General features: G+C 46.1%; 1 protein-coding gene and 1 long non-coding RNA gene across 2 annotated transcripts in view; one reads left to right on the forward strand and one right to left on the reverse strand.

The window, feature by feature from the left end:
* The window catches only part of LOC128814146 (contactin-4), a 281,500-nt gene that overhangs the window by 86,467 nt on the left and 170,838 nt on the right, over nt 1-24,195 (reverse strand). Inside the window, exons 4-6 of the mRNA XM_053989737.1 lie at nt 19,519-19,645; nt 18,088-18,263; nt 754-852 (exon numbers count right to left, since the gene is read on the reverse strand). Of these exons, the coding sequence (XP_053845712.1) occupies nt 754-852; nt 18,088-18,263; nt 19,519-19,645 (402 nt within the window). The remainder of the gene's footprint in view (nt 1-753; nt 853-18,087; nt 18,264-19,518; nt 19,646-24,195) is intronic.
* LOC128814153 (uncharacterized) lies at nt 20,001-20,875 on the forward strand. The gene is made up of 3 exons (XR_008439277.1): nt 20,001-20,138; nt 20,434-20,570; nt 20,678-20,875. It is a non-coding gene; the product is annotated as an uncharacterized LOC128814153 (long non-coding RNA).

The raw sequence follows: 24,195 nt of genomic DNA on the forward strand, positions 1-24,195 counted from the left end.
GAGAAGGAGTCAGGGAGAATGTCAGGAAGTCTGTGTGCATGCAATAAACTGCCTTGAGACTGGATGACTGAAGATTACTGAGTCTTTGTTTGAAGGCACGGGTTGGAGGAGAGATTTTTCCACCTCCCGGGGTCACCCTAATCTGGGGGTGAACCCGACACCTCTCCAACACATTTTAAACAGAGCAGTGCAACACACACGCTCAGGAAGCCACAAACTGGCACAATTAAAATGAGCTTGTGCTGAACTGAAAGAATTGTTTGGTATTTTGCCCTCTTTGAAGCAAGCAGCACCCTGTGAGATCTGGACACATCCTGAGTACCCAGGACACAAAAAAAAACCAGTGCCAGTGGTGTTTGAAAAAGAGAAGATAATGAAAAGATGATGCACAAAAGTGGCTCTGTCAGCAAGCTTCAACTTTTTAGCAGGAGACACACCCAGGCCACGAACCAGAAAGGCTGTGCAAGGTCTTGGCCACACCTTCAGGATACGAACACATTGCTTTAGTTCCCATCAGTTCATCTCTGAAGTTTATGCTCAGATTAACAAAGTGCTCTTTCTCTGCATTTGTCCCCCACTGGAGCTTCCCCAGTCACCAGGACCCCCCTCAGCCAAGGTGGCCCTGCCACAGCCCTGTCCTCGCAGGTGACTGCTTCAAACTTCCTGAAAATCCTGAGAATCCTCTTTCCCTGAGAAGGGAAACCCCACAGTTGGTTGCCAGGCACTGAAATCAAGAGAAGGAAAGCTCTTTACCTCCAGAGTGGGGTGGGGGGCCCGCAGAGCAGCACCATGCCCCTGGCCCTGGCGGACGGGACACCGTGCTCCTCGTCCTGGTCTTGAAGTTCTCAAGGTCTGCCAGGAGAGAAAAGATCTCGGTTAAAGGCTGATCACAAAAGGAAAATGATGAAATAAAGCAAATATCAGCTTGGAGGGTGGGGCTGGTGGGATCTCAGGGGGTAATGTGAGGCAGCAGGAGGCTGAGGAGCATCAACAAAAGGATCAGGAAATGCCTTCCCCAGGCTGGAAAGGAGAAGGTGCTGATTCACCCACAGAGGCAGACACAGCTGGAGAAAACCCCAGCACCTGTAACGCTGGGGGAGGCTTGTTGTATGAATTTTAGGGAAAGAATTACTGCCTTAAAATAAGCACCTCCATCCCAAGGCAGGCTGTTTCCCTCCCTCCCATCCCATGTGTGGAGACCCTTCCTTCCCCACAGGGAAGCCTCTTGCACCAGCTGCAGGTTAAGCCACAGAGTGCTTTCATTGAATTAAAACTCAATTCCTCCATCCACCTCTCTCTTCTTGCTCTCCTCAGGGCCCGTGCACTGCAAAAATGCAGCTCCCCCTGCTCTCCTTGCACATGGAATTCAGGAGACTTGCAGAGAAGTGGGGAGGTGACTCTGAGCTGAGCAGTGGCACCCAGGATTGTCACCAGCAGCTGCTTCGTGGGAGCACCAAGACATGGAGGCACTTTGGCAGCCTCTGATCTTTTACAATTTCCTGCATTTCAACTTTCATTTTTTCCCCTTGTTTCCCAGTGTAGCTGAGCCTTGGTTTGGCAATTTCAAACCCGTTGTCAGTGCAGTTGGGCACCAGAGAAAACACAGAGGTGATAAATATTTATCAGCAGGAACTGTAGGAACATCATTATGAGGTTACAAGGATGGAAAACTGAGCCTTGATTTTTATCCCTCTCTTAAAAAATGTTTTCTGCACACATACTTTAAATAAATAAATAAATAAATAAAATCCAAAGTTGTCACTGCTTCATTTTCCTTTTTAGGAAAGAAACCTCTATGGGCCTTTCTCTCTTTCTTTTCTGGCTTAGGACAAAGTGAAAACAGGAAAAAAAATCAATTAGAGAGATATAATTTTTCATTCCTAAGTTCTATAAAATTTACAATTTTTTTTTTAAATTTTATTATACAGGAGCCACTGTAACACTCCTCTGGCCACCTGCCAGTGCACAGATTTTTATATATTTTGACTGCACATGGGCACAAGGCTGGATCCCATCCTCTCTGAGGACAGCTGCAGGAGGGAGTAAACAGCCTAAAGCCCAAATAATGCCTGCAGGAATAAATGTGCTATTTTTTTACATCAGTATTGACAAGGAAAGGATTGCTACCAGGAAAAGCAGACTCTGCTTGGATGAACATCTAGGAAATGCTGCGAGGATGGTCAAAATCAGCAAATAAAGCAGAGCATTCATCACTGTTGCTTGCACTGCAAACCCATCAGGCTCTGCAAAGCCTCGTGCAAGCGCTTCAAATCCGGCTCTGAGTACAAGAACAAGATTGAGATAATTACAAGAAAGGCTAATGCCTCATCAGAGCCATCAGGCTGATTGTGCTTTCTGAAGGCCACGGGTTTATTTTTGCAACACCTAAATTGGAATGAACAATGATATAATGAAGATTTTATTAGTGAGGAGCTTCATTTAGGATCCACCTTGCAATCTTGGAATTGCAGAGTGGAGGGTTCAGCCTCATGGTGACAACACCACCTCACTTTGTCCTCAAACCTAAAAACCCTGGGTAGCAGAGGAGGATTTTTGTTCTTATTTGCCCAAACCCAACAAACAAACCCACCAGGTTAAAAGGAAAAACTGAGGAAGAAAATACTAACCCTTGCAATTCAGGAGATCAATGTGCTGCCAACAATTCCTCACAACACCAATCAAGGACTCCAGTGAGCACAGAAAAATACTGTGTGAGCTCCAGTAGCCCCAGCATTAGAGAAGGATTAGTAATTAGCAATTAGTAATGATTTCAAGAGGAGAATACAACAGGGGGCTGTAATAGGAATGCAGACAGGTTATTGTGAGTAATAGCCACTCACACCTCATTTAATGAATGAGTTAAGGTGCCTTTTAAACACTTCCTGGACAGTAACCAATTCTGAATCACGCTGCACAGACCCACAGAAGCAGAAAGTTGCGTGCATTATTTAATTTCAGCTGGATGTATTTAAAAGCAGCTGCATGACTTTGGGAAAGTCACTGCAGCTCTCGGTGACAAAGTTTGCACATCTCTGAGGACAAGTCCTTCAGCTGTGTCTCTCAGAAGAGGTTTTAATTAGCTAATATTTGCACAGAGCCTTGACATCTGCTTCTGAAATGCACTGGAGTGCAATGCACACACCACCAACACCCAGCCCTTAATGGGGGACTTGAATGGCTTTGCTGGCATAATGAGATTTTTCTGTAAAACTCTGCCTTAATGCTCAGTGCCAGAACTTGGGCAGGTACTGGGAAGTGATGCCACAGATCCCACATCCCCCCAAAAATGCTCCAAAGCCCTGCAGGTGCCAGCAGCAGCTGTCAGCCCACCAGCTTCTCACTTTGGGCAGGGTTTTATTGTGTGGAATGACCTGTTTTGGGGTTTAATAGAAGCTTAAGCAATCTGAAATGATCCACAGCCCCTCCAGACCGGGTAGTTTGTCTCAGTAAATGGCATTTGGAAACTTTAATCAAACCCATATGGCTTTGCACACTAACAATTACCCAAGTTGTCCAGAGAAATGAAAGATTTCCCCAAATTTTGCCTACAAAAATCAGTCTTTACAGCAAAGAAGATTCAATTATAAGCAAAACAAAAGGAACTGCAGCCTTTTCTCCCTTCTTAGGACCTGCTTGGGTTTGAGCTTTATGAAATGTGGTAATTCTTTTTCTAAGTGACTCCTAGGCAAAGGTTTAAAGAAATATTCCCTGGATGGCATAGAAGGATGGGCAAACAAACAAGGTCACACCAGCTCCTGCTGATGGGGTCAGTGTGAAATTTGGCCTCAGATTCCTGTATTTACATCCCTCATAATTTCCAGCTCCACTGATGGTCCCAGTGGTGAAACTTCTACCCCAGCAGGGCAGCTACACAGCCCCCCTCTGCTCCCATTGCTGGCTGCAGCAACAACAGAAATGATGGGAATGACAGAAATAAGTAATGGGAATAGCAGAAATAAATAATGGGAGTAACAGAAATGATGGGGAGTAACAGAAAATTATGGGAATAACAGAAATTATGAGAAAACAGAAATTATGGGGAGTAACAGAAATGATGGGAGTAACAGAAATGGTGGGGATAAGAAATAATGGGAATAACAGAAATAATGGGAATAATAGAAATAATGGGAATAACAGAAATAATGGGAATAATAGAAATAATGGGAATAACAGAAATGGTGGGAATAACAGAAACTATGGAAATAACAGAAATGAATGGGAATAACAGAAATGGTGGGAATAAGAAATAATGGGAATAACAGGGAATGGTGGGAATAACAGAAATGATGGGAATAAAGAAATGAATAACAGAATCCTGAACTCAGCACGCCCCGGGAACCCAGCTGGAACGCCTTCCCTCAGGAGCCTGCCAGTCTCAGGGCACTGGGGGTGTGACAGAGATCCCTATTTTTTGTGAAAGCTGAGCTCTGTTCTGCTGGCTTTCTTTGCCCGAGGAGCCTTTCCATGCTTTGCTTTGATTTTTTTTCCACGCGTGCCTATTTTTAGAACACAAAATGCTTCGTAATTACACCAGTGCTGCAATTAGGAGAGACCCCTCTGTGCAAGACCTATTAAAAACCACCCAAAAAATATTCTAGAGAACGAGATGAAGAGTCAATGATGCAAATTGGCGGTGGCAGGTGTCTGCATGTCCTTTGGAAAGCCAATTTCTGTGACTGTATCATGTGGGAGGCAGCTCTGCTGTGCAGTGCCTTGAATGACACGCTGTCAAAACCTCGCCATTAGTGAGCCCTTTGTCATTACAGTTCAGGGATTTTTTTTTTTTTTTTTCCTAATGATTAGAAAAGCAGTGTCAGTGTTATTTTCACCTATTATTCCTGTTTAACTGGTATGAAACGATTTCTGCTTCTGCTACATTCCAACAAAAATGTACACACATCAATCACTGCTTTATACATCAGTGGGTTTTAATTGCCAAAGAAAAGCACGGCTAATAGGCTCAGAAAAATAAAAATGTCAGTGGGTTTTTACTTAAAAGTCTTTGTCTAGAAAGTTTTGCAAAGCAGATTTGATAACACATCGTTGATATCACTCAGCTGAGTTGGTGCTAACAGCAGGGAGCCCCCAGAGCACAGGAGCTGCATCCCTAGGGGTCAATATTCCTAAAAAATGAGATATCCAGGGGGCCTGGACAGGGGGAACCCAGAGTTTGTGCCCAGAAGCACAGGGAGGGAGGAGGGTGGGTGATACCCACACATCTGTGCAGCATATGGGTTTGATTAAAGTTTCCAAATGCCATTTACTGAGACAAACTACCCAGTCTGGAGGGGCTGTGGATCATTTCAGATTGCTTAAGCTTCTATTAAACCCCAAAACAGGTCATTCCACACAATAAAACCCTGCCCAAAGTGAGAAGCTGGTGGGCTGACAGCTGCTGCTGGCACCTGCAGGGCTTTGGAGCATTTTTGGGGGATGTGGGATCTGTGGCATCACTTCCCAGTACCTGCCCAAGTTGTGGCACTGAGCATTAAGGCAGAGTTTTACAGAAAAATCTGGGAATTACTGGGAATTAGCACTGCCTTAGTGCCATTCCCACTCTACTAAAAATAAGTCTTGGGTTAGGGCACTCCTACTTCACTTAGATGAGCAACAAATCCTTGGATCAGCACTTCAGGAGTTCTTTTTGCCTGTCTGCATTTTATGGGGGGGTGTGTGGTTGGTATTTAACCCTAAGACTTGGTTGTACTTTGAGCACAGGAAAACAGAATGGTTAAAAATGACTGATAATTTAGGAACGGATAAATTAGAAAGCTAACACACATTCACTGGCAATTTTGAGTATTCTGGAGTGGACAAAATAACACCTTTACTAATGTTAAGTGAACTTTAAAGCACCCACACAACAGGAAATAATGATATAGGTAAGGAGTAATTACCTTTCTTACATGTGAAATGCCCAATCCCCTTGGGTACCCAGCCACGGCCAAGACACCCAAAGCCAATTTTTAAGCATGACTTAAAGAGATTTACAGATCATAATGGGCTTTGCCTTTTCAAAACTCTTCTATAATTTTAAAATAATCCCAGCAATCTAAAATGTAGGGTGATGTTTAAGGTCATATGAAGTCCTTGCATTGAAGACTATGAGATGATTGCCTTTATTAAAGAGCACACCACTCATCCCAAGGGAATCTGATTGGGCTGGCAATGACATCTCCAACATAAAAAAATGATGGAAGGATTGGTCAAATCCTCCTGGTTCAGACCGTGCAAAGAACCTCCTCCTCAGGGGTATTTGCAGGGGTATCCCAAATTATTCTCTGTGGGAACCCAGGAGATCCCTCTGGCTGCCCTGGCTGGCTCCAGACCCTGGCAGGGGGCTCGGAGATCCTGGCATGAAGTCAAAAACACCTGTGGCTTTGATTTTAGCCTGTGGGAAAAGCTGCCAACTTTGTATGAGGAATTACAAACCACAAGGGTTTGAGCAGTGTGGTAGCTGAATTAACCCAGGGTGGAAAAGTAGAATTTTGGAGTTTTTAGAATGGGGTTCAGGGGGAGAAGATGGAGGGATTTGGGCGTGTCCTGACCTTCTTCTCCTTCTCCTTGCCCTCCATGTCTTGCTGTGCTGGTGACACTTTTCTGTTGGTTTAAGGCACAGACACACTGTCCAACATCAATGGCAGACATTGGCACGTTATTGTAACCACGGCACACGGAGTTTTTGGTATAAAATGTGAACACTGCCCTGAGGGCAGACAGAATGCCATGGCCGAGCTGCTGGGCAGAGCTCAGCAGGGCAGAGAGAGAATGTTCTAGAGAAGGGAAAATAAACAACCTTGAGAAGCCAACCCTGCACATTCAGACTCCTCCTTTGGCTGCACGGGCTGGGAGAACAAGGACTTTTACACTCCTGGGGTCGCCTCGACACCCAGACCCCGAGAATTCTCATCATGTTTGCACCACTCTCCACGTACAACAGATCCCAGGTTCATGTCCTGGACAAAACTCACAGCCAGGTGGACGGGGAAGGCATTGGCAAGATAATCCCACTCCTCTGGCTGTTGGCTACAAGCTGTGGGAATTTAAAAATATAGTAAAAAATTTAAAAATAACAATATAAAACCAGTCTTGGAGAGGGCATCCCAGTGCACCTCAATCCGTGAGGGAAGGGAAGGGAAGGGAAGGGAAGGGAAGGGAAGGGAAGGGAAGGGAAGGGAAGGGAAGGGAAGGGAAGGGAAGGGAAGGGAAGGCCAGATTTGCCTGCTGATATTTATGGCCCCACCATCCCCAAACTCTGTCTCTATAAGACTGCACCTGATTTTCAGAGCTGGGTTTTCTGCCATCCCTTTCACCAACACACAGAGATGAAGTTCTTCAGGCTGTGTCCTTGCTGGTGTGTCAGGACTACCCAGAGAGCTGTGTGGGTTGGAATAAAACCCCTTTGATACAGAGCTTAATAGAATTTTAGTTTAAGAGCTGATGTTCTAATGAATAATTTTGAGAGTCACTGATTTGAGAAATAGTTTACAAGTCTGGGGATGAAAGCTTTCTAATTTGACCTTTAGAGCAGAAATTTCACTGGGATTTCTACTTTGCCAAGGAGAAAAGAAAGGAAAAAGAAGTTTTAGAGGTAAATATCTTGGCATTCCCCCCACCCCTATCCCTGTTGGAAAATATTTTTTCCTTGGACTTCATTACTGTGGCCATTAATGAAGCATTAACTTTACCACCCCCATCTCTGATCTCTCACCTTGGACTTGGACATCTCAGTGTGGGTTCTGTACTGAGACTGTTTGGATTTCCCCAAGTCTTTCTGACCCCATCTGTTAAAGCCAGGCTGATTTCTGAGCCCACATGGCTGAAATTCCACCTCACTGGGGTTTGATCCTTGCTTCCAAACCGGCTGCAAGGCAGCCCCAGGGCTCTTCTGCCTTCCTTCACACCACTGATCTTACAGGGAAACAGGAGCTCTGCGAAATTCCTGCAAGCCACCCATTTTTCTTTTCCAAAATCCAACCACTCTTCTCTATGATATTATGAAAAAAAAAAAATCCTCCTTGTCTTCATGTTCCACTTCATAAAAACTGCCTGTTTGCCTTCTTTCGACAGGAAATATTTCAAACATTTATTTTGAGGCAGCTCCTCTGCTTGAGACAAAATGCTGAGGACTCTGAAAATGTTATTACTTTCATCTAGAAAATCTGGGCAGACATTTCCCCTTGGGTTGGCTCGAATGGGGTTATTTCACTCTCAGAAGTTTTTTTATCTTTTCTTTTCCTAGATGGAAAAAAAAAAAAAAAAAAAAAAAAAAAAAAAGCTCTGTTTGCACTTTCTTGCAGCACAGATGACTTTGTAGTGAGCAGAGAGCAGAACTTGCACGGGCACAGGGGGTGTTGTACCCCTCTTCCAGGGCATGTCTGGGCATTGCAGGTGCCTCACGTGTTCCCCACGGGCCCTTCTGCCCCTTCCCACTCTGGGCAGTGGCAGGAATGCAAATTCAGACCCCAAGTAATGTAGAACACAATCACTGAGCCACAGAATTCATTACAGCCCATCCAGTGCCAGGGCAGGGACACCTTCCCCTGCCCCAGGCTGCTCCCAGCCCCAGAGCCCAGCCTGGCCTTGGGCACTGCCAGGGATCCAGGGGCAGCCCCAGATTTTTGGGATAACATGACTCAAGCTCACTCAGCAGGAAGTTTCAAAGGAAAATAGGAAAATTTCCCTTTGCTTGCTAAAAACCCACCCAGACCCCACCCCTCAGAGATCCTGATCCTCAGAGGTGCCTGCTGGTTCAGCCTCCCTCTGGAAATTCACATTTTGGTGCTCAGCAGCATCGCAGAGTGCTGATATTTCTCCATTCTCTTCCCCCCTCAGGCCTAATGAAGATTGAAATGCCAGTCATGTTTGCTGCAGACAGGGAAACCAACGTGGGCCAGCTTTCCACAAACACATTTAAAGCTCCTCCATCCTCCACACGCCAATGCTGACTCCTGGCTTTGCTTTCCAGAGGGGATCCAGGAAAGAAAAAACCCAAATAAAGATAAAGCAGCCACTGGGATAAAGTTGTTCTGCACTGCCCTTGCATCCCATCAACAGAAACAGAAATTTTCCTGCAGAATCCAGGTCTGGCCTTCGCCAGGTCTGGAAAAATACTGATTTGCATTGAAACAGGACCCCTAGGGATCATCTAAGGAGCATCATTATTTCTTCAGCTAGGTCAAGAGCATTATTTCAGTCACAGACCAGGAGGTTTAGAGGCAAAAAGGGAGGTGTCACAAGAAGTTTCCTAATGACAGAGCAAACAACAAAACCTCCTGGCTTCTTGTCCTCTTCTCCAGCCACACAAACCCTGAAAACACAACCCAACATCTCTGCATTTAGATGTTTACTACTCTAAAATCAGTTTTTACAAGAGGCTTGGGAATTCATTTTAAAAGAAACCAAACACCTACATCATCATATAGTTTTTAAGAGTAAAGCCCCTAGAGATAATAAAATAAATATTTATATTTTGATTTTTTTTTCATATTAAAGGCAAAATGAATAAATATGAAGAGAGATGGGGGGAAATGTCGAGCCTGTGCCTTGCTTGTCCCTGAATTTCTAAAGCAGCAGAGGAACTGTGGTGTTGTGAGTGACCTCAGCTGGCTCCAGCACCTCCCATGCAGCTCCCTGCCCTCTCCAGAGCTCCTTCCAGCCAGAAACCAAAATAATTATCCCAAAAAACACTTCAGGCTTAGGAGATTCCCAGCTTTAGGACAATGTGCATTGATAATTTCCAAGTGCCACTGCTTTAAGAAATAATGAATTCAGCTTATTTGTAACCCTGGGGTGGGGGGAAACAAAGCAGGTAAAAATCCTCCATTTCTGCTCTGACTTAAGGGTCCTCCTATCCCAGATGAAAGTAAAGTAGGTTATAGATCCATCCTCTGCTGCAAACTCCCTGTTGGTCCTATTCATCAAAAAAAAAAAAAAAAAAAAAAAAAAAAAAAAAAAAAAAAAAAAAAAAAAGGAAAAGAAAGAGAAAAAAGAGGAGCTTACGTGAGGTTTAGCCTAGTTTTCCACCCAGCAGAGACTGTGGGGAGGGAGCAGAGGTTGGGAGCTCATCTCTGACACTGATGGCCTGTGCACAGCTCAGCCAGGGTTTCAGCAAAGAGAAACCCTGGCATGTGGGAACGTGTGGGAAAATGCAAATAAATGTGCTCGTTCCCGAGTCGAGATCACAGCAGCCCCAGTCCTGGGGGGACAGGCAGGTGGAGGGGCTGAGTTTGGGTAAGACTGATATAAATGGCATTTTGCCTTGAAAAGGCACTGGAGGAGGAATCAGGGGGTTGCCACTTGGTAGGAAACCACAAAATTTAAGAACTGGGCACACCCCAGCCAGGCTGCTCTCATGAGCTGACAGCTGCAGGAAAGCAGGGAGGGCACCCCCATTTTTCCCTGGGGAAACCTGGGACAACGGGGGCTCTGCAGGGGGCAGAGCTGGACGTTCCAGCTCCAAAATGATCTTTGTTTGCAGAGTTTCAGGTCACGACAAAACCCTTCAAATGCACAGAGGCTTCGGTGAGAAAAAGAGTGAGGTGGGGGATGCAGGGGAAATTGGGTCATGTCAAAAAAATCAATTTCTGTAAGATGTAGGGAAAGCTAAGAAAATGAAATGATTTAAAGCAGATTTGTGGGCCCTTGGTGTCAGCAAGCTGCAGTGGCTGGCTGGGAGTGTTATCTCTGAACTGTGGCCCTGCCTGGGAGGCAGCCACGCCAGGAAATGCCAGGAAAAAGGGAAAGAAAGGGAAAAAAGGGAAAGAAACTGTGGGAAAAGCTGGGGATTTGAAGTCCAGGTTCTGAAAAAAAAAACCAGAAGGGGCATCTGGGTGAGAAGTAGCTGAGTGGGAAGTTTCAGTATTGGGGTGCAAAGCAGTGTTGGAGCACAGGGATGCAGGTCCTGGAGTGGGGAGTGAGGGCAGGCACGGGCACAGCTGAGTGCCCTAACCCTAACCCTGAGCAGATCCTACCCAGAACGCTGAGAATCCCCACCCCTGTCCTCCACAGGGATCTTTTCCTGCACAGGAAACCTCCAGAGCGAGCAAGGAGCCAGGGAAATGTGCAGGGCTGGGTTTCTGCTCCTCACAAGTAAAACCTTGGAGAAATAAACCTCCCGAGGAGGACGAGCAGAGCCAGGCACACCAACCACCCCAGCTGCCTCCCAAAAACCTGCCCAAGCCCTCTGGCTCCTGAATTTCCAGCCCAAACCCTCTGGCTCCTGAATTTCCAGCCCAAACCCTCTGGCTCCTGAATTTCCAGCCTAAATCCTCTGGCTCCTGAATTTCCAGAAGGTTTAAAACACATCATCTCTTATCAAGCCCTCAGATTTCAGTGATCCCTGTGGAAATTTTTCCATTTGCCTGCTGAACACGCGGATCAATCCCTGGGATTGTGGGTTTGGTTGTTTGGAATTCAGTAGACTCCCCCCCCGCCAAAATGTTTTCATTATTAATTGTTCTTGAAAGAGTGGCTTCCTTGACAATTTAGTCTCCAAAAGATAAAATAAATGCACTGGAGGGCAATGAGGGTTCACCAGTAAAGACCTTGAGCAGCCATTACAATGTGTTCCTTAGCAACTCACAGTGAAAATTATGGGATTTACTTGTGTCAAAGATATAACAGCAAACATTCTGGCAATGGGGATATTGAAAAAAACCCTTTTCAGTAGGATGCTGGGAATAATTTTCTCTTTCTACCACCACAGTGAAATTATTTTGGGATGGTAGGTCAAAGCCCCAAAGTATTCTCATTGCAACCACATTATTGCAGGATTTTCTGCCACTCTTTGCCCTGTGCAGTGCTGGGTCCTGGCTGCTAATTCACGTTTAACAATTATTTTTGAAGGAAAAAAAAAACAAACCTTTCTAGAAAATGAATTCTTTTAATAAAGCGTGTGTGGGGAAGAGGTTTTGGAAACAACAGCGTGATTCTCTTCACTTCAGAGGAGGTTCATGGTAACAAGGGAGAAAGTAAAGAGTTCCTAGAATGGAATCAGAATATCCTGAGCAGGAAGGGACCCCCAAGGATCCCCCCTCATGGGTAATCCGATGGAAAAGGTACCAAAGGCTGCTCCCCTGCTCAGAGGTGGAAAGCAGCCAACCTCCAACCCTGTTCTTCAGGCACTGAGGACACAGTGAAAGAGTTCAGCTCCATTCCGCCCAGAAAATCAGAAATTTCACCTGTCTGGGGACATCTGCAGGACGAGGAGGAGGAGGAAGGGAACAAGGAGATCTTTCCCCTTCTTTTTAACCTCCTGGGGCAGCGCAGTGATGCTCCAGCCCTGCTCCAGCAGCCTCAGAGGACATCTCCCTTCAGACTCATTATCCTCTGCTCCCCTGGGGCCTCATTTCTGTCCAAAATTGGGCCCTCAGCCCCCTGGACATCTCAATATCATTTTGGCCAACTGCAGAAAACATCCACAGCATCAGCATGGATCTGCTAAATTAGAGATTCGAGGGGAACTCCTTCCTGGCAAGTGGTCAAAGGGGATTTCAGAGAGGCCTCTGAGCACAGAGCAGAGGGAAGGACATCAGCCATCCTCCCCTCATGGGGTCCCACAAATAAAGCCCCCCTGAAAAGTAGATCCCATTTCTGTAACAGCTCCTGTTTCACGGACATCACTTTCAGGCAGTTTTTGTAACAACAGGGGGCAAAACAATGATATGACTGAAAACCAGCTCTGATTCAAACTTGATTTTCCTCTTTGGATACCCATTTCCAAACCAACAGCATGTGACAAACATCAGTGCTGATGAGAAAGGCAGCAGCTCCTGCACAGCTCCCAGAGGGTTCATTTCCAAACCAGCATCCTGCAGCTGGCAGCAGCTCTGTGAATTTTCAGGTTAAACTGTAAATCCTGCTGAGGAGTTTAGGGCCAAATTGAGTCAAGTTATCACAGCAGGGAGAGAATATTTCATCTGTGAGCATCAGGGATGGCTCCATGGGAGAAGAGAGGGGTCATCTCTTGGGAGAGGCTTGGTCCTGTGCTTGGGGTGATTCAGCTGCTGCTGGTGGAGGTGGAGATGGAGCAAACACAGCCTGGAGACCCCGGGGGTGGGGGGTGTTGGAGATTGTCTGGTTCCAAAGCTTTGGCAGTAAAACACAAACTGCAGCCTCAGCAAGGTAAAATAAATAAATAAATAAAATAAAATAAATAAAATAAATAAAATAAATAAAATAAATAAAATAAATAAAATAAATAAAATAAATAAAATAAATTCAGAGTTATCTCTAATTAGAGATGCTGCCCTGTAGGAGCTCATAAATCAGCAGGAATTGTCCTGCCTCGCTCACCCCACTGTGATCATAAACAACCTGGACACCCAAGAATTAAAACAGAAGGGAAACCCTGCACTGTCCCATTTCCTCTGAAGCCCCTTCCAGCAGTGCTGCCCAGCTGGGACAGGCTGGAAGATCAGCACCACCAAATGAAAAGTAAATCTGAGTACACAGATCTCCAAACGCACAGCCCTGAGAAGGCTCTGCAAGGGCTGGGCAGAGCAGGAGCTTCTCCAGGGGTGATTTTGAGAACTTTCCATGATGCTCTGATGACTGTGGAGGTGTGGGTATAAATCAGACATTAAGGTTGGAAACAGCCCCCAAGATCAAGCCCAACCTTTGAGCAGACACCAGGGCCACTAAACCATGTCACAAAGTGCCACATCTGCTCACAGCCTGAGCAATTCCAGGGACAGGGACTCCACCACTGCCCTGGGCAGCCTTTTCCAGTGCTTAGCCACACCTCAGTAAGGAAACTTTTCCTGATATCCTCCCCTGGCACAACTTGAGGCCATCTCCTCTTGTCCTACCACTTGTTCCCTCAGAGAAGAGACCAACCCTCACCTTGCCACCACCTCCTTCCAGGGAATTTTGGAGAGTGACGGAACAACTCCCAGCACCTGTGAAATGTTCCATTCTGTAAATATTCCATGGTCAGCTGGAGTGTGTCCAGAGGAGGCAGCGAGGCTGGAGAGGGGCTGGGAGCACAAACCCTGTGAGGAACTGAGCTGGGGGTGCTCAGCCTGGAGAAAAGGAGACTCAGGGGTGACCTCAGCACTCTCCACAGCTCCTGAAAGGTGGCTGTGCTCAGCTGGGGCTGGGCTCTTTCTCCAGGAACTGACAGAACCAGAGGACACAGTCTCAAGCTGCACCAAGGGGAATTTAGGTTGGATATTGGGAAAAGGTTTTTTACAGAAAGGGTGATAAAGTTCTGGAGTGGCTGCCCGGGGAGGTGGTGGAGTCACCATCCCTGGGTGTGTTTAACAAAGCCTGGATGTGGCACTGGGTGCCAGGGTTTAGTTGAGGTGTCAGGGCTGGGTTGGACTCGATGATCTTGAAGGTCTCTTCCAGCCCAGTGATTCTGGGATTCTGTGGCTCTGTGCTTCTGTGATTTAATAGTTTGGCAAGGACACACTGGGAGCTCATCCTCCCTGTCCTGCCAAGGGGACGGGAGCTGAGCAGGCGGAACAAGCTGCAAATTCATCACTTTGGGAGGGCTGTGGGCCAGCTCTGGTGCCACTGGAAATCAATGGGAGCTTTATCTCCATCCTCAACAGAAGCAGGATCTGGGCCACAAAAACCAACTTTGCTCACGTGTCTGAAGGGGTGGGCTCAGCCCCAAAGTGTCACCTCCCAGCCACTACTCCTGCTTGATTCCAGGGTTATTCCCCAACAGAAACCATAGCACAATGAATAAAATCTTCAAGCCAAGCCCCAGCCTCTAAAATAAAAAGCCCATCATTTAATCTAGTTCAGCTGTGTTTCTGTAGATCTTTGTGGAAAAGCCATTATTAGATCCATACTCAAGAGTTTAAAGCTTTTTTATTTTCTGAAAGCCTGTGTTGCTATAAGCACAGGGCTTAGGGTATCATTAATCCATATTCTGTTACTGTGGCACAGCAGATTCCTCACTCGGTGAAAATATGTTCAATTTCAGAGACAACTAGCGTGGAAAAAAAAAAGAAAAAAAGTGGGGAAGAGAAAGGGAAAAAGAGGGAGGAAGAAAAAATAAAAAAGGACAAACCTGAAATGAAAATGCCACATCAAAAAGCAAATATTTGGGGGAAATATTAGCACTTTTATCATAATGAGTTTGTAACCTAAATACATATTTCAAGGATGAAATTGCTGACCCTGTCTGCCCTCCACGGGAGGCTGAATGGCTCAATCACAGCTTAATCTTCCCTGAAAAGGCTACAGAAGAATATCACAGCCCTTGAAGAACAACACACATTACCGATGCCCCAAGACTCACAATTTAACACTTAAAAGGAGGGGAGAAAAAACCCCTCAAATCTCACCCATCTGTCTCAAAAAAAACCCCAACAGTCATCTCCTCAGAAATAAAAATCAGATAAAACAAAAACCACACAACACAAGGTGAGGGTGGAAAATAAGGGATCGCTCAGATGAAGGGTGAAGCTTCACACGCCCATTTTTAGTTTCTTAGAGGCAGAGCCTTTGGAGTAAAGTTAAATCACTCTGTATTTCCTAGTTCAGCTAATTCTGATTGCAATCCCTTTGATTAGAGAAGACAAAAAATTTGTTTTGTCAAAGCCCACCTTGAGAAACCCTAATTTTTTTTTTCTTTAATCCAAATGTTTCTAAGCTGATTACGCTGTTTTAGCAAAATAAAATATAATCCAGGAGTCAAAAATGTATCCATTTATCCGAGTTCCCCACCATTACTGGGAAAGAGCAAGCTTTGTTTTTAAATCCAGTCTTCCCAGGCAGGCATCAGTCAGAGCAGATGTGTGAGAAGAGGGTGAGTTTCCACTCAGGTGGTCCCTGGCTACTGCACTTGGCAGGATCAGAGAATCCCCACCATGGTTTGGGTGGGGAGGGACCCTCAAACTCATCTCATTTCCACCTTCCACTGTCCCAGGCTGCTCCAAGCCCTGCCCAGCCTGGCCTTGGACACCTCCAGGGATCCAGGGGCAGCCACAGCTGCCCTGGGAATTCCATCCCAGCCCCTCCCCACCCTCCTGGGGTTAGGAGGACCCTCCTGTCTCATCCCACATCCTGAAGCCCAGATTTGAGGAGCTGCTGCCTGGTACCCAGCTTGTCCTTTTCCAACGGATTTCGGGAAACTGTGACCCTGCCAGGGGGTGCTGAGGGGCTTTGCTGGGAGTGCTGCTCTGCCCAGGCTCCCCTGGGAGCTGGGAATGGCCATGGATTGGAAGGCAGAGCCTGCTGGGGGAGCAGCAGCCCAGGGTGGCGTTTATGAAGCAATCACCTTGACATCCTGAAATGTGGAGTGGTGGGAATGGTCTTGAGGCAGCTGCTCATTGCCCATCCCCAGGGATAATGCACCTTCAGTCATGGACAAACTCCAGCAGGGCACGGGCAGGAGGAGAATTTATTGCCAGCCACGTGGGGAGACAGAGGACTTGACTGCACCCTCTGTATTATTCCTCATCACAAACCATCTCTCTGAAGCGTGTGAACCTGGGGGTTATTGCCATTTTCATCTTCTCCTTTCTGCAGCTGGAGCACATCAGCCTCTCTCCCCAGTCAGACAAAAGCACCTTTCACTTCACCGTCTCCATTACTGAGAGTCCCATGCCTGGGAAGGCTCTGCCTTGAGCTCCTGCACACTCCTGCAAGGATATTCCTGCTGGAATTCCTCCCAGTTCAGCAGCCCAGGGAGATCACACAGGTGAGGGATGAACAAGCCCCTGCATTTATTCTCTGCCTTCGCCCTCACCACCACAAGAACCAAAAGATGGCTCGTGGTTCTGTGTCATCATTTGCCCACTCTCACAGACTTCATGACCCAAAGGGTTCTGCATAATTCCATTTGTTGTTAATTAACAGCAAGATCCTGCCTTTTCTTATCCTCAGCTTTTGACAAGAAGCTGCAACTCTGCTTTAACCCAAAATAAACACAGAGCTGCCCATTTTGCCCTTTTTCCCTCAGAGTGCCCACACCTGACGTACCACTGAAACCCAGGACTTATGAAATCTATCACTCTGAATTCATCCCTTGTGGGGATTATGCTCCTTTTGAACATTGGGAAGCTTCAATTCCCCAAGGAAAGGATCAGTGGTGAGATCCATTTGCCAGCTCCTTTCCTAGGTAACCTCTCCCTCAAGACATTTTACCCTGCATGCTCCTTTTTAACACTTTGGAGATTTAATTCCCCAAGGAAAGGAAAAGGTCAGTGGTGAGATCCATTTGCCAGATCCTTTCCTAGGTAACCTCTCCCTCAAGAAATAAGGCATTTTACCCAATATAATCCATACAATTCCAGCTAAACAATGCTAATTCAAGGCCTGTATTCCTTATTCACATTTCCCCCCTCCCTCACTCCATGAATTATGAGAAGACCCCCGTGACCCACCAGGAAAAGTTGGGAGAACACGCCCAGCTCCCAATTTTTCCAGCACAGGAACAGAGGCCACCTTCTTACTCACAGGCAAAGTGCAGCTGTGCTTCTCTGCTGACAATGGTTCCGAAGGGGATTGCTGCTACACATCCCAGCATCCTGGCTTTTACTGGGATTATTGATCAGCACAGGGCGCCAATCTGTTGGACAATGCCCTTTTCCTGACCCAGACATGGGGCAGCTGAAGGCGTTTTAAAAACTTTTATTCCATTTTCAGTCTCATGTGAAGGGTGAGACAATACTGGTGTTATAATTCACGCCATCACAATCAGAAGCCAGCTATTTCCTAATTACAAAACACTGTAAGGGTTTTTTGGCCTATCAGCGTAACCACACCATGCTGGAAATGCCTTAAAGCCAATCATCCAAAATTACCCCTCGTGGGTCCCACTACAGTGCATCCTTCATAGTTCTATTTCTCCAAAGTATCCAGTCTTTTTGCAAAGCCATCATTTGAAACTTGTTTCTGGTTCCATTTCTCTCTCAGCAATGTCTGTCCCATTCCATGGCATTTCTAAGTCAGCATTTCTTCTCTCAAGGTTTGCATACAGATGCACACACTGTGTGAGCCTTCTGTCAGGCCTCTACAAATCCATTTCCCACAGAGAACATCCCATAACCCACCAGGAAAAGTTGGGAGAACACACCCAGCTCCCAATTTTTCCAGCACAGGAACAGAGGCCACCTTCTTACTCACAGGCAAACTGCAGCTGTGCTTCTCTGCTGACAATGGTTCCGAAGGGGTTTGTTGCTACACACTGGTACATCCCAGCATCCTGGCTTTTATTGGGATTATTGATCAGCAGGTCTCCTTCCAGCAGGCTGTAGCGGTAATCCATGCCCACGTCGATACTGCTTCCATTTAACTTCCACCTGGAGCACACAATGCCAAAGTTAAACTCTGCTGATGCTCCTGGGTGTTTGAAAACACAGCGTGAAGTAAGTAAAGAAAGATTTGGAATGGCTCTACTTATTACAAATAAAATAAAATAAAAAAAAGAAAAGACAGTGCAAAAATGCAAATTTCCTGAGTGGTATTGAAATATTCCAGTATTTAACTGAAAGAGCAATATCCTTGACATATATTTCAGTCTCTGAAATGATGAATGCTTCTGTAGTTGCTGGTGTTGCTGCTCTTTGGAATTAATCACTTGGCAAGGGGAAGTCCCTGAGACAGGATCTCTAACCCATTCAAGTCCACTGAGGAGATTTTTTTTCCCCCTCTCCTGACTTGCTGGTTGTTGGTTTATAAATTTAAGAAAATTCCTTCCCAGCAGATGCTGTCACAAAGTGAGGCACTGAGGGATTCCAGCTCCTCCCAGCTCCTGCCTGCACAGAGAACCTCTGGAGCTGTGCTTGCACCATGAATCCGTGGGTTTCGTGGCATTAAAGAGCTGGCTGTGCCAGGAGACAGCACAGAGGCAGAGGCCTGGTGACTCTAACTGGTTTCAGAGTGGCATTTACTGGTGAGCAGAGTGAGAGGCACCAAAGGGAAGGGAAGAGCAGCACCAAAGATTTACAGCAGCACTGCAGGAGGACAGCACCTTCCTCCAAGGATCCCAAAGCAGCTACTAAAGCTGAAGAGAATGAGGAGTTCTGTCCATGCTTATGGGAAAGGATGGTTAATCTGAGAGCCAGGACTATTTATAATCCTTTTGTAACATTTTAGAACTCCTGTCCAAGTTTTGGAATTGAGTTGCAATACCTGGAGATTTCCTGGTGTCCATCCCCTCTGTTCCTAACGCCCCAGGGTCACAGAACACCCTGAGCTGGAAGGGACCCACAAGGACATCAAAGTCCAGCTCCTGGCCAGGACACCCCAACAATCCCACCCTGGGCATCCCTGGGAGGGTTTTCCAAACCCTCCTGGAGCTCTGGCAGCCTCTGTGCCCATTCCCTGGGGAGCTTGGGCAGTGCCAGCACCCTCTGGGGGAAGAATCTTTCCCTAAAATCCAACCTAAACCTCCCTGGCCCAGCTCCAGCCCCTCCCTGGATGCTGTCCCCGGTCACAGAGCAGGGATCAGAGCTGCCCCTGGGGATTTTTTTTTGGGATCGGCACTGTGGAAGCCTCCAGGGACATCACTGATACACACAGCAGAAAGGCTCTAAGAACAAACACTGAACAAACCCAATGGTTGGTCTGGGATTTCCTTTCACTTCACAGCTCAGCTTCACTTTCTTCTCCTCCGAGTCCAAGGGGAAGATGACGCTGTCGGGCTCCTGGAGGAAAACTGGCCCGTGCAGGGTGTTGTCATCTGCAGGGACAGGGAAATGGGACAGGTCACTCATGGAATCGCCGTGTTCCAGGCTTAAAATATGAAACAGAGTCTCAGCAGCAAGAGGCTGTGTGCCATTCACCTTGGACAAGATCTGATGTCACTTTATTTAGTTTATAACGGCAGATTTTTTTTTTTTTTCCCAGTAGCCACTGAACCTCACACTGAGCCATGAAAATGTCCTACACTAAAGAGGGCATGGAATGAAAGCTCACCCAACGCTCAAACAATGGGAACAGACACTGCTGTCATAGCAAAGCTCAGTTCAAATCACAATGCCCCTGGCACCAGCCCCACACCTCCCCAGGAATGAGGCTCCCAGCCCTGACAAGGACATTGCACACTCATGCCCTTCAGAGCATTAAAAACTCACACTAGATATAGGTAGAAGTGGGGAATTATTTTGGCAAAACGAGCTGACACGACCTTCAAGGAGCTCAGGAGTCATTTCCCAGCAGTCCAGCCCTCTGAGGTTGGTGGTTACTGACGGGAGCCTCCCTCGTGCTGACTTTCCTCCTTCATTTTAAAAACACACTTTGATTTTTTGAGCTGTTAAGTCCTCCCTTTCTCCTTTCCTCTCTCCTCAGCCACTTTCTGCTTTCACCTTATCAATTCCTCCTCTCTCAGACCTGGGAGCTGCTCACAGGCCCATCCCTGAGGTGCAGCTCTGCAGCGAGCACAGAATTTCAGGAAATTCACTGACACTGCTCAAAACACCCACGGAAAGCTCTGACTAAATTCTCTGCTCTCCATCCTGTTTGTATCAGTTTTATCTCCACGGTGGCTGCTCAGAACACAAAAGAAACCAACTTTTCCTGCCTGAAAAGATCAGCTATCTTGATTTCACCGAGACTTTTCCTCTCATCAGTGTCAATGTCTGGCTGCTCCTCTAAGTTCAGAGCAAGTAAGGACACGGTGGAAGTGCTCACAGTCAGAAAATCTTCCAGCTGACTGGAAGGAACCTTGATTTAGCATTTTTAAATCATTTTCCAATCTTTTGCTGCCCTGCAGACTCTGCTTTTTCAGCGTGCAGGGATTTGCAGGGATGTGAACACGGAATTCACTTTAGTCACGCTGCTGGAAGCCCACCCAGATGGGGATACAGGAAATTTGTGGGTATAGGAGGTCAGGGAAAAAGGAATAAATAAAATTTAGAGATGATGGGATGTACAAAAAATATAGAAAATAATAAGAAAAGAATGAACAGAAGATGATGGATCTTCCAGATGGAAGGAAGGTGAGAATGAATGGGAATAACCCTGGTATTGCCTGACACTGGGAAATCAGCTGGATTTACTAAGGACACAACAACAGCCCTTCACTCCAGGGAGAGCAAATTCTCCCATCTCCACAGAAGTATTTCACAGAGACTCTGCAGGAAGATTAGAAAGGAGCCACCTCACCCCATGTCCCCTCCTCAGGCCCCACCACAAGCACAGTCACAGGCCTTGTATTTATCTTTATTTTTAATTATATCTTAACAACACCTGACTGAAACTCATCTATTATTCACAACACATTTCACATCCTCTCTAGCTTTAAATTACACCTGTGTGCAACTCATGTTGCTGGTGGGAAAAGATAATAATAGTCATAAAGCATAAGGGAGTGGATTATGGCATCCAAACTTGTTCCTGAGACCCTGCACTCCCTGAGCAGCCTCATTCACCCTAGGAAAGAATATTATAGCCTGGCCCATAAGGATTATAGCTCTGAGAACTGTATGAGTGGCTTTGAAAGCAAGAGATTTAAAATATATTCGAATTTATCCAGTTTTCTCCCTGGAAAATACACAAGTGCTCAGGTCCTGTGTAAGAGTTGCTTCAAATCCCAGGAGCACGGAGTGTGATGGTGGCACGAGCCAGAGCATCCCAGATAATCCATTTAGGGACCTGCTGACTCAGGGATGTGTTGGATTGCTTCTGTCACCTGCCTCACACCCCTCTCTGGGCTGTCATCTGCTGTTATTTCAATTAGAGAGTGTCAATTTATATCACATCACACCAAAGGTCTGACTTTGGTCCTCCTCCCATCCCAGCAACACACAGCTTGCATTAAAAGTGAACGGTTCAGCTACTTGAGGTGGGAAACAGGAACAAATCTGAGGGTCCAGAAGTGTCCCCACATGTCCAGGACATCACCTGGCTGCAGGAGCAGAGGTGAACCTGCAGCATCCTGGACTTCAAGGGTTAATGAAACTGGCCCACACCAAGCAGTGGGAGTCACACCTGTACCAACCACCCCATCCTGTCTGTGTAATTAATTCGTGAGCAATTAACAACTTAAAAACCACAGACTCCAGACAGAGAACTAAAGGAAGAAATAGTGACAAATAGGTGAAAATGCTGCATTTCTCTACTGAATAACTCAATTTACCCGAGCTCAAGTAGGAGCTCATGAAAGATCAAATGAAAACACTTCCAAATATTCCACCTGCTGCTGACACCGTTCAACATTTAGCTTTTATATGGCAAAAAAAAAAAAAAAAAAAAAAGAAGCCTGCCCTTCCTGTTGGGCAGCGAGAGGAAGAATCCTGGAGCGATTTTCAAGCAGAGGGAGAAGCTCTGAGAGCAGCTGCAGCCTGTCAGGGGAACAGAGGAGCAGGAAAAACCTCGCAACACTGGCTAGATAAAATTATTTTGAGTGCCTTTCTTCTTCCTCTTATTGCTGCCTGTGTATGACCAAGATAAGCAAGTCCAAACTATTTAATCTTCATCCCGTGGAGCTGCTTTGCTGCAGCCTTAATGTGTGATTGAAATCACTGCAGCCCAGATCCCACCACTGGGCGATAAGGGCTGAGCCACAGAACCTGACACAGGAGGAGGATTTGCTTCACAGAGCACTAAAGAGCCACTAGTAAATAAAACAAGCTGCCATCTAGATTCTTGCAGACAGGAAACTGTACCTGCACCAGAAAAAAAAAAAAAAAAAAGCCCATTTTTGACTAAGTCGTGTTACTGTCGTTTATTGTCAGCACAGCCAAAGGCGTTTGCTCCACTGAAATGTCTGCTTTTGTGGGAGCAAAGTCTTGCTGTTTGGATAATTCTGAAATGCAAATTCTACACTTTTTTTTTAATACATTCAAAGTGGTAACTTTCTTTCTGTCGCAGTAATGTCCAGGGACGTGCACTCCAACAGTGATAACACATTTTTGGCTTATCACTGGTGAACACTATGAGCAGCTCAATCCACAGAAACCACCGAAGGCAGGAGGAGGCTCTTTGCTGTGCTTAGAGGCTTTTTCCCCTCACCCTTCCCATCAGATTGTGTCTAATAGACTCTTTTTTTGGTCATTTCATCAAAAAAGAACAAGAAGCAGTGCATATCTGTGTACACACACCTGAAAGTGCTGTTATTTTAGCCCACTTCCCCTTTTCACCATTCAACAGCTGCTGCCACTCCTCACACCTTTCCCTCTGCCCCAGGACAATAAAATAAATAACTTTCTCAGCCAAACTAACTGGTGAGACATGCCAGGGGCAGATTTTATTTTTCTGAGTAACATTTCTTTTGAAAAGCCCAAAAATGACTAAACCCAGAACGAACACGAGCCGCCCTCAGCTTAAGACAACCTGCGAACAAGATTGGCTTCCAAAAAGCATTTTTCCCCCTCCTTGTCAGATAAAACAAATGTACTCCTGCTCTGGGTCTGCCTCCTCTGACAGAAGTGTGTTTCTTTCAGTTAGAGGCGGGATCTAGGAAATTTCAGTGGATCTGACAATAAAAGAAGCATTTTAACCACAGAAGGAGGTGTGTGTCCATATGGTGTTGGATGGAAAGTGAGAGATCATTTCAAAGAACATTCTGCTTGGTATATATTTTTCCCCCTAGTGAATTACAAAACCTATTAAAACAAAAAAACCCACCCAAATTAATTGGAATGCATTCCAAATGAAGAGTATATTTGCTGTGTCCCTCCTGTACCCCAAAGCTGAGAGCCAGCACATGCAGTTGGATGCTAAATGCTGTCATCTTCCCCTGCTTTTGAGGAATTGAAACAAGAGGAATGTCAGCTGAGGTTAATTCACACCAAACAGGTGGAACCATTCCTATTCTCTCTGAACATTAAGCCTGGTGACAGATACCTAAATAGAACTGCTTTAATTTCCATTGAAAGTTATGGCCAATTTGAGAGAAAGTTTAATTGAATATTCCACACCGTAGGGAAAGATAATAACTAAACTGAGCAGAGAATTCTTGGAGTATATCCAGGGTAAATGAGAGAAATCCTTTCCTTGTTTGCTGCTGGGGGAATTGCTCCCTGCTCTGTGTGCTGGGCTGTTTTCATACGCTGCTACAAGCTGGTATTTCTTCGAGACAAAACTGCACCTTGGGAAGAGCAGCTCTTCAGAGAAGTGGGAAGTGGAATGGATGGGACAGCTCAAGGGCACGGCTGATTGCCACAGCAGCCTGCTCTCCAAGGTGAGCAGCTGCACTCCATCCTCCTGAGCAGGAAAGAGCCCCGCTGCATGCCTCACTCCTTCATTTTTGCCTATCACTCCTGCTCACATCAACTGCACTTGGCTTTG

This window comes from Vidua macroura, chromosome 13 (assembly GCF_024509145.1).
Source record: "Vidua macroura isolate BioBank_ID:100142 chromosome 13, ASM2450914v1, whole genome shotgun sequence".
Taxonomy (NCBI): domain Eukaryota; kingdom Metazoa; phylum Chordata; class Aves; order Passeriformes; family Viduidae; genus Vidua; species Vidua macroura.